The sequence below is a fragment of the Mauremys mutica genome, chromosome 13 (genome assembly GCF_020497125.1).
Source record: "Mauremys mutica isolate MM-2020 ecotype Southern chromosome 13, ASM2049712v1, whole genome shotgun sequence".
Classification (NCBI taxonomy): domain Eukaryota; kingdom Metazoa; phylum Chordata; order Testudines; family Geoemydidae; genus Mauremys; species Mauremys mutica.
Genome location: NC_059084.1, coordinates 41,634,205 through 41,645,130, shown reverse-complemented (window position 1 = coordinate 41,645,130; position 10,926 = coordinate 41,634,205). Strand labels below are relative to the sequence as shown.

At 45.1% G+C, this 10,926-nt stretch overlaps 1 protein-coding gene across 1 annotated transcript; it reads left to right on the top strand.

Moving 5' to 3' along the window:
* Positions 1-3,897: 3,897 nt before the first annotated feature.
* LOC123347347 (olfactory receptor 5A1-like) lies at positions 3,898-4,842 on the top strand. Its single transcript, XM_044984762.1, has one exon. The coding sequence runs from the start codon at positions 3,898-3,900 to the stop codon at positions 4,840-4,842; it is 945 nt and encodes a 314-aa protein (XP_044840697.1).
* The last annotated feature ends 6,084 nt before the right edge of the window (positions 4,843-10,926 follow it).

Sequence of the window (10,926 nt, the reverse complement as noted above, 5' to 3'; positions counted from 1 at the left end):
GTGAGTTTCATTCTGTTTTACACCTTTTTCAACTGTCGTTTTCCTTTTGAAGAGGCAATACCTGATTCTGTGTGGTTTGATGCCATATGAGTGCACTAAACCCACCTCAGAGTGCATGTATTGGGATTCAGCCGCACTCCCTCTGCACTAGTGTAAGTGATGATAGTATGTTCGCGGCAGAGAAAAAAACAACCAGAAATACGCCAAGGGTCAGATTTTTAAAGGTGTTTAGGCATCTAGTAGGATTTTAAAAATCTGTCCCTAATTGAATAATGTCGGTGTTTGGAACCGAGAAACTGAAACACAAATCAGATCAACCAGTGATATGGAGGAAAATTTGCACACGAGGGAAGAATAAAGGGCCAGATCCCCAGCGGGAGTAAATCAGCCATAGCAGTCAATGGTTCAGATCCCCGGCCGATGTGAATCTGCCATAGCTCCACTGGAGTCAATGGGACCAGATCCCCAGCTGGTATCATTAATAGAACTATTCACACCAGCTGAGGATGTGGGCTAGTGCATTGTTCTATCTGTTTATTCAGGGTTCCCACAGCTCCTTTCCCTCTTATAATCAGCAAGGCTGTTTTTCTCCTCCCTTTCTCTGTCATCAGTCACAGGTTCCCTGATCCCTTCATTCCATGGCACAGTGACTCGTTCAGTTCTTCTGAGCCCCTTCCTCCCAGCCTGCCTACCCTGAACCCCTTACTGTGGGTCTGCTTTCCCATGAGAGCTGAACAGGGAATTCTCCTGCTTTAGCACCCACTGCCTTCCAGTGCTACCTGCTCCTTTGTTTCCAGGAGTTGCAGACCCCAGTCCTCTCAGCATATCTGCTAGCAGGGACCCCTGCCCTTGGGCAGAGTCCCAATGAATATAGTTCTGCATGATTGCAAGGGTCTGTGGTACCAGACCCCACTGCAGACTCAGGGCATAATGGATCATTAGATTATCCGAGGGACTCAGAGCTGTACCTGACAGCAGAATCCTGGAACCTGCTGGGTGTTTCAGGAGCTAAACACAGAGTTATCCACATTCTGGATTGCTACATGACTGTGAAATAATCAAGGTTTCAACCAGTAAAATATTCCCCAGACGTTGCTTGCAGATTTTCATCTTTGAAAATATAAAGTCTATTTTGTTAAATGCATCCAAATGTCTTGATCTGACTGTTCTCTCACTTGTCTTGGTGTGAATCAGAAATTCATCCATAAAAGCCAGTGGGGCTATTAGAGGTTGAAACTAGGAATTCCCACTCCATGGGACATTTTAACATTTCAAAATTTGTTTAGGATGAAAACAGTTTTTTTTTAATTTCCCGTGAAATGAAATTCTGAAAAAGAACCTTTCATGTTGGATCAGTGAAAACATTCCAATCCAATTAAATCCAGAGGTTTTAGTTTTGACTTAAAATAATTAGAACTGCAAAGTCGTTTCAAAATAAAAAAATCACAACTTTTTGCATACCTTGTTTCTTTCTTATCTGAAACATAGCGATGTGGAAATTGACCCATTCCAACAAAACATTTAGATTTTGACAAAACAGCATTTTCTGATGGAGAAACGTTCCATCAGAAAATTTCAAACTAGTTGTAGGGATGCCACCATCATAAAACCAATGTCAGCAAGAGGAGAAATCAGAGCTCAGATTTTCTTCTGTCAGTTTCTTTGGCAAATTGTGGGACAATAGGAAGCCGCTGCTGCAAACTTGTATAGACCTGAGTTTCATACTCACAAGACAAAAAGGAGAAAAATGTACTGCCAGTGAATCTTCAAACAAGGAACTTTCTTCCAGTGGGTAGAAAGGGGGACTTAGATTTGAATTTAGATAAGTCAGTGCCAAACCTGAGCCACTTCAAAACCTTTTCTTCATGGATTCTGAGCACCCCTGTTTCTAGATGAAGCCAGGAGGTCTCATGACTTACATGTGAAGCAGAGCTGAGTGGGAAACAGTTTTCCTATGCTGTGAAATTTTTTGAGATTTCAAAATTTTTCCTATTCCAAATCAGGATGAAAAGTCAAAATCTCATAAATGTTCACAGACTGAAAATCCCCTTGAACTGCTGTTCAGGTCCATTAGAATGTTTTACTTTGATAATTTCAATACATATCATTTCAGTTTTTGACTGTTTTAATTTTATCCTTTAGTATAATTTGCTTAAATTTCTAAACAAAAATCTTGTTTTGTTTTTCATTTTCCCCCAAAATTATTTTGACTTGGGTAATTCATTGAAACCAGCAAAACATTCTGGTTTTGATGTGTAGCTCTATACGTTTCCACAGGACTCTGTGTTGCTTTTAGGATTGTTTAGTCTGCAGAAGAGAAGAGTGTGGGTGGGGGAAATTTGATAGCAGCCTTCAACTACCTGAAGGTGGGTTCCAAAGAGGATGGAGCTCTGCTGATCTCAGTGGTGGCAGATGACAAAAAAAGGAGCAATGGTCTCAAGTTGAAGTGGGGGAGGTCTAGGTTTGATAGTAGGAAAAACACTTTTACTAGGATGGTGATGATGCACTGGAATGGGTTACCTAGGGAGGTGGTGGAATATCCCTCCTTAGAGGTTTTTAAGACCTGGCTTGACAAAGCCCTGTCTGGGATGATTTAGTTGGGGATTGGTCCTTCTTTGAGCAGGGGGCTGGACTAGATGACCTCCTGAGATCTCTTCCAACGCTGATATTCTATGACTAGACAGAGGTTGTCCACTATAGCCTATGTCCCCATTCAGGGACTTCAGTGCACCAGAAACGAGAATTTCAAAAGTATATAGACAGAGATGTGTCTAAAGACACAGATAGGTAAAGCTGCATGAAATTCTTTCCTCCTTTTATCGTTTTTTCACAGAACTGCTCTGGTTTGGTCCAGCTGCCCCTCCACCTTCATGGCAGAGCAGTGGGCAGGCCAAACGTTTAGCGAGCAGTGCTGTGACCCTGAGCGTCAGATAGCAACGCCCGGAGCTGGGCCCCGCCCTGCAGGACAGGAGCCACTGATTTCAGTGGGAACTGGGGGCCACGTTTTTAGAGGTGTCCAGCCACTTAATGGGATTTTCAAAAGTGTCTAGTTGCCTAATTCCCACTGAACTCACGTAGGAGCTTTCAAAATGTGGCCCTAGGTACCGATCTACATCTAAATCCCTTTGGCAAAGTTGCCACAGGAAAATGCTGCAGGCTTGGGGAGGTATAAGAGTGGAGAAGAAGGTGTTGGTATTAAAGAGTGCGTCCCAATGATTCACAAGCTAAATATGAGTCAACAGTGTAACACTGTTGCAAAAAAAAACCTAAACATCATTCTGGGATGTATTAGCAGGAGTGTTGTAAGCAAGACACGAGAAGTAATTCTCCCGCTCTATTCTGTGCTGATTAGGTCTCAGCTGGAGTATTGTGTCCAGTTCTGGATGCCACATTTCAGGAAAGATGTGGACAAATTGGAGAAAGTCCAAAGAAGAGCAACAAAAATGATTAAAGATCTCGAAAACATGAGCTATAAGAGAAGATTGAAAAAATCAGGTTTGTTTAGTCTGGAAAAAAGAAGATTGAGAGGGGACATGATAACAGTTTTCAAGTACATAAAAGGTTCGTACAAGGAGGAAGGAGAAGAATTCTTCTTCTAAACCTCTGAGGATAGGCCAAGAAGCAATGGGCTTAAACTGCAGCAAGGAAGGTTTAGGCTGGACATTAGGAAAAACTTCCTAACTGTCAGGGAGGTTAAACACTGGAATAAATTGCCTAGGGAGATTGTGGAATCTCCATCATTAGAGATTTTTAAGAGCAGGTTAGACAAACACTAGATAATATTTAGTCCTGCCATGAGTGCAGGGGAATGGACTAGATGACCTCTCGAGGTCCCTTCCAGTTCTATGATTCTATGATTTCTTTCTGTTCTTACAGGTCACACTTTTGGCTGAATAAATGTCCATGGCAAACCAGACAACGGTGACCGAGTTTATTTTCCTGGGACTTTCCAGTGACCCGCATCTCCAGACTTTCCTATTCCTGGTGTTCCTAGCTATTTACCTGACCACTCTAGGGGGCAATGTGTCCATTGTGTTGGTGATAAGGGCTGATCCCCACCTGGGCACCCCCATGTATTTCCTCCTCTCCCATTTATCCTTCTCAGATATCTGCTTCTGCTCAGTAACAGTGCCTAAGATGCTGGAGACCCTCCTATCAGAGCAGAAAACCATTTCTGTCAACAGCTGCTTTGCCCAGATGTTCTTCCTCCTCCTGTCAGGGTGTAGTGAGGTTTTCATTCTCTCAGCGATGGCTTATGACCGATACGCTGCCATCTGCAACCCGTTGCATTATATGAGGACAATGAGCAAACGCGTCTGCAGTCAGTTGGTGGCCGGTGCATGGCTGATCGGATCTTTGTATGCCCTCATCAACACGCTCCCTCTGTTTGCCTTACATTTCTGTGGGCCTAACGCAATCAACCATTTCAGTTGTGAGCTCCCCTCCCTGGTGGCTCTGTCCTGCTCTGAGACCTTCACGAGCGATCTGGTGTTTCTCACCTCTGCTCTGACAATAGGTCTGGTCTCATTCTCCCTTACCCTGGGCTCCTACATTCATATCCTCACCACCATCCTGAGGATACGCTCTGCAGAGGGCAGGCGTAAAGCCTTCTCCACCTGCAGCTCCCACCTCATTGTAGTGGGGTTATGCTATGGGACGGGCTTATTTAGGTATTTCAGACCCAATTCGGCCTCCTCGGTGGTGCTGGATGGCCTGGTGTCCATCCAGTACAGCATCTTAACCCCCATGTTAAATCCCCTCATCTACAGCCTGAAAAACAAAGAGGTGAAGGCAGCTCTGAGGAGACTACTGGGGGGAAAGAACCACCTAGCTCCCAGGTAACCCAAACACCATGATGTTGAATGTATAATAAAGAAGCAGAGAGGTGACAATAGCTGACTGCTCAGGTTTTCTGCTAGCGTATAGCATGGCGAGACTTCGAAGTACTAGAGTTTAACAGGTACCAGTAAGGCACTAACTTCGTCTTCTAGTTCAAGTGGCAGAGGGTTGTGTCATGGATTGGACAGTCCTGGGTGTTAGATGTGGGGAATTGTTTCTGTTACATGTAACTATTGAGATATGTATATTCTTTTTAGAAATCCCTAGGAAATGCCATTCAAAACCCCACATTAAGGATAAAATTTTCGGTTTCACTAATCTAGCACTCTAAAGTACTTTCATGCACCTCATGACTGTAGCATCAGAACGTCTCCCATTCTGCAAAATGTTTATCCTCATAATGCCACAGAGAGGTATTATTCCCATTGCTCCAATGGGAACCTGAGGCACAAAGAGACTCGGGCACAGTCCCACCAAGGGACTTGGGCAATGGCGAATGTTTTAGATACCTAACCACCCAGTGGCATCTCCAGCCCCAGGTAAGGTGCCCTATACAATGCATGGTAAGAGTTTGGGTACCTAGGAATGGGATCCACAAAGGAAGCACACTAGGCAGGGAGCTGCCTAAGCGAGCCAATGGGAGATGCTGAGGAGGAGGGTGGGGCCTAAGTCCCTTCACTCTCAGGGGCTGGGTCAGAGGGAGGAACCTCCCTCTGCTTGTTGTTCTCAGCTGTGACCCCTCTCCTGGAGTTAGGCACCAAGCCCATTTTGCAAGGAATTCTGGGAGGTGGGGCAGAATGAAGGGGGAAGTGCACACTTTTCCCAATGGCTAGGGTGCTTCCCTGTGTCATGTGACATAGGAGACCCCACTTTAATTCCCTTTCCCTCCCCAGCTGTCTTGTGTGGCCATGGGCATGGTCTGGGTATGACCCCCAGACAAGGAAGACAGGACAATGCCAAGCTGCTATGGCTTTCCTGTGAGATGGGCGTCAGCCATTGGGACTCAGGTAGAAAGGCACAAGCACCATGGCAGAAACGTAGGCACCTTGGGGACATTAGTGGGGAAAATGTAGGTGTCTAGGGGCTTTTACGTGCCTCCAGAGTTAGATGGCAGATGAGCAGGGGTTCTGAGGATCTCAGTGGCTTCTAAAGGTCAGGCTTAGGGGCCTCCCATGGCAGGTAGGAGTCTAAATCCTTTTGTGGATCTGGGCTTAAGTGACTTGCCCAATACATAGTAAGTGTCTGGTGGAGCAGGGACTTGAACCTAGGTTTCCCCTAGGCTACTGCCCCAACCACTAAAGAGGTTAAATTGAATTTCTATGGGAGTTGGGCACCTAAATCCCTTGTGCCCTTTGAAAATCTCAGTCTCCAACATGCACTTGGGAAGAAATGTTAATCTGCCTAGGAGATGGTGCCAAAATCCTTTAGCAGGTTTGGAAAGTGCCACCCAGAATGTCTAGGAGAGGAGAGCACAGGGTGTATGTCTCAGAACTGGAGAGAAAATGCCAGCTGCCACTCACAGAATGACAGACTCCTTGAAATGTAAAGGTGCAGCGCCTGAAGAACAAAAGGATAATGGTGATGCCAGTGGAGAAAGACAGATATGGGCTCATTCAAACAAAGTCCACAGTAAATCCCATTCTTAACACCACTTTTGCTTCCATTCCCTGCGTGTGGTGCCCTCAAAGCCCCTTAGGAGACCCCAGTAGGCACCCTCCATAGATCATTGGATCCCAGAGTGCTGGGTCAATGAAACCCCTTTGAACTCAGGCACCATGGAACTTCTGTTAACCCAACTTTGGTTACACAGCAATGTAAACCACAAACCCAGTGGGCTCTTAAAGGACTAAAGGCCTCACCCACAGATTCCCAAGAGATGTGGTGGATTCTCCATTCCTTGACAACTTGCTGAGTGACTTGCTAAATGATACACTATAGGTAAAACCCAAATGACAGGACTGGCTGCAGGAATCAGTGGGTGGAGCTCTCTAGATAACATTCTTCAGGTCAAACTAGATCATAGAATCCTAGAATATCAGGGTTCGAAGGGACCTCAGCAGGTCATCTAGTCCAACCCTTGCTCAAAGCAGGATGAATCCCCAACTAAATCATCCCAGCCAGGGCTTTGTCAAGCCTCATCTTAAAAACCTCTAAGGAAGGAGATTCCATCACCACCCTCCTAAAGAAAAAGTTTTACCTAATATTAAAAGCTTTGCTAAAGTCAAGGAATAATATGTCCACTGCTTTCCCCTCATCCACAAAGCCAGTTATCTCATCATAGAAGGAAATTAGATTAGTCAGGCATGACTTCCCTTTGGTGAATCCATGTTGACTGTTCCTGATCACTTTCTTCTCCTCTAAGTGCTTCAGGATTGATTCCTTGAGGACCTACTCCATGATTTTTCCAGGGACTGAGATGAGGCTAACTGGCCTATAGTTCCCCGGATCCTCCTCCTTCCCTTTTTTAAAGATGGGCACTTCATTAGCCCTTTTCCAGTCATCCAGGACATCCCCTGTTCACCATGAGTTTTTAAAGATAATGGCCAAAGGCTCTGCAATCACATCCGCAAACTCCTTTAGCACCCTCGGATGCAACACATCCAGCCCCATGGACTTGTGCTTCTTCAGTTTTTCTAAATAGTCCCAAACCACTTCTTTCTCCACAGAGAGCTGGTCATCTCCTCCCCATGCTGTGCTGCCCAGTGCAGCAGTCTGGGAGCTGACCTTGTTTGTGAAGACAGAATAAAAAAAAGCATTGAATGCATTAGCTTTTTCCAAGTCCTCTATCACTAGGTTGCCTCCCTCATTGAGTAAGGGGCCCACACTTTCTTTGACTTTCTTCTTGTTGCTAACATACCTGAAGAAACCCTTCTTGTTACTCTTAACAGCTCTTGCTAGCTGCAACTCCAAATGTGATTTGACCTTCCTGATTTCACTCCTGCATGCCTGAGCAATAGTTTTATACTCCTCCCTGGTCATTTGTCCAATCTTCCATTTCTTGTAAGCTTTTTTTTTGTGTGTGTGTTTAAGATCAGCAAGAATTTCACTGTTAAGCCAAGCTGGTTGCCTGCCATATTTACTATTCTTCCTACACATCCAGATAGTTTGTTCCTGTAGCCTTGTAAGCATGCGGGACTCACTGCTGCAGCACCTCCTGCTGGTTGTCTCGGGGAATTAGCTCATCCAGCCTCTGGAGCACCCTCTGCAGGTTGGTGTCCCACCACCACTGCTGGCCCCCATGTCCCTCTCAGGACCCCATACCCCTTAAACTGGTTGCTGCTCCCTGGCAGTACCGCCACAGTATGGGTCTCCCCCTCCCAGGGGAATCCCCACCCACTATCCCCACTTCACCTCAGTCTTGGCTACTGCCCAGTCTCCGTCTAGCCCCCGTTCACCGGGGAAGACTGCAGTGTAAGCCACTCATCTCAGACAAAGGGGTTGGGACCTGCTGCTTCTGGCCACCCATGGGCTGCCCCTGTAATCCAGTACCTAATAAGCCTTACCAGGCCTGCAGCCTCGAGCTTTCCTAGGCCCAAGCTCCCCGGCTCCCTTGGCCTTTCCCCAGCCCTGCTCCACTCCAGATATCTGGTTAACCTCCCTGCAGCCAGGCCCTTCTCTCTCTGAACACAGAGAGAGACTGTTGAGTTCCTGGCTCCCAGCTTCTTATATAGGGCCATCTGAGGCCTGATTGGGGAGTAGCCCAGCTGTGACTGCTTCCGCAGTCAGCCTAGTAGCTGCTTTCCCTGCCACAGCCCTCTCCCAGGGATGTTTTAAGCCCTTTCAGGGCAGGAGCAGGGTAACCACCCCACAACAAGCCTCAAAAAGGATTCTTTAAAATCCAGCCAGCTCTCCTGGACTCCTTTCCCCCTCAGGTTATTTTCCCAGGGGATCCTGCCCATCAGTTCCCTGAGGGACTCAAAGTTTCCTTTTCTGAAGTCCGAGGTCCATATTCTGCTGCTCCCTTTTCTTCCTTGTGTCAGGATCCTGAACTCGACCATCTCATGGTCACTGCCTCCCAGGTTCCCATCTACTTTTGCTTCCCCTACTAAATCTTCCCTGTTTGTGAGCAGCAGTTCAAGAAGATCTCTGCCCCTAGTTGGTTCCTCCAGCACTTGCACCAGGAAATTGTACCCTACACTTTCCAGAATCTCCTTCCTTAGAGGTTTTTAGGTCAGACTTGACAAAGCCCTGGCTGGGATGATTTATCTGGGGATTTGTCCTGCTTTGAGCAGGGTGTTGGACCAGGTGACCTCCTGAGGTACCTTTCAACCCTGAGATACTATGATTCTATTGTAATAATTAATTAATAATGATACAATCAGTGACAGAATTGATCAAGTCTTGAGATTCTAAGAAATAGTCCAATCTTGACTAAATTGTATGAGCTGCAGGACAATATATATAGTGTCTGGCTGTTGAATTACCCCATCTCTAAACATCTGTAAACCTAAATCAGCCAGTTATATATGAAGTGTCTGGTGAGCATTCACATTTTTTTGTAGAGATGAAGGTTTCTCGTGGCCTGGGTCAAGAGTTTCATTAATGTCTCCAGCTATAATATTTGGATGGTGGCCCCTGGTCATTTATACTCATTAAAAATGATGAAAAAAATTGGGATCATCCTGGTTCGGCACACAGAGTTTGGCAATGATGATATAGAATTGCCAATTTCAGCCTTGAGGACAGTAACTTGGCCCTTACTGTGAGACGTTATACTCAGAATGTTAACATTCTATTTTGTATCCATTAGTGTAACAACTCCCCTCACTTTAGAATTAAAACAGCTAAAAATGGAGAGGCCTTCCCAACCTGTTCAATTTACAAGCTCCAAGTACTGTCAGATGTCTGCCCTGGAGCAAGGCAATGCCAGCATTTTCTTGTAAGCATTGAATATGTATTTTTTTCTTCTATATGGTTATAAAAAAATCAGAAAAAAATAGTGGAGTGAGAAACACACTCATCAGTACCATACAGTAAAACAGGAGAATCAGTTGAAACAGTCCAAAAATACGCACTTGACACCCAGGCGGGGCAACCAGATCAGGTGAAAATTGATGATCCTCACAATGCCTGGGCCCCCAAACATTACATTACAGCTCTTTGAAATCTTCTTCCACTTCAGAAATTCTGGGTTCTGTTTCACCCATCCGTCTGTATAGAGCTTGTAGCACACTCTGAATCTCAGTCATGGTGGTCTGCAGGGTTTGTAGATTTAATTGGAAGAGAATCTGTGGCCACCAGTAGCAGAACAGCCATCAGCTACATTCCATCAGGTTCAGGTGACGTTTTGTTTGTAGAAGTGAGGTAGGCAGATCTTCTCTGTGTTTTCATTGCTTTCGGATTTGGAGAGGAAGGTGCAGAGAATCTTGGGGATTTCAGTAGATGGAAACAATATTTCTTGGGGTTGGGTGGTGGGTTTTAGGGGTCAAAGTTTGGGGATTCCAAGGGCCACTTCAGAGCTCAAGCAACCTACATCCATCTCAGTCTCAGTACCCACTGGAGTTGCCTTTTGAACCTTTTTAAAAAATAATATAAATTTCCAAAGGAAGCATTCTAAATGAATAGTTGAAATGTTTCTATCTGAAATGGTAGAAAGAAATGTTTGGATTTTGTTAATGAAAATACCATTTTGTTCAGAGAAAACTACTAAATTAATTCAATCTGAATTTATTAATGTTTTCTGTGTTCTAAAAATGCATTTTTGAACAAAAATCCTGTGTTGAAAAGAAATCACCCAGCTCTAGCCATGAGTTCTAGACTCCTACTGATCTTTGCAAGATCATGCGCACGCACGTACACACACATATTCATGAAGACCATCATGATGTTTCCAGATACAAAGATGTGCAGGATCTAGCAATCCAGAACATCAAGAAAATCCAAAGTATATTAAGGGGCTGAACCCATCCACAAGAATTCCAGATCAGTGCCTTGTAAAATTTGGAGAGTCAGAACACAGAAGCGGAGGAAACATGTAGTTGTTAGTATTATCTCCAAATTACTCACAGATCATATGATTAACATGATCTAGAGGAAACATCGATGCTACCTCACTTGCTGGCTAAACCCCACAGGTTGTCTCCCCTC

Coding starts and splice junctions, on each gene's coding strand:
- LOC123347347 (XM_044984762.1), top strand. CDS start 3,898: ATGTCCATGGCAAACCAGACAACGGTGACCGAGTTTATTTTCCTGGGA.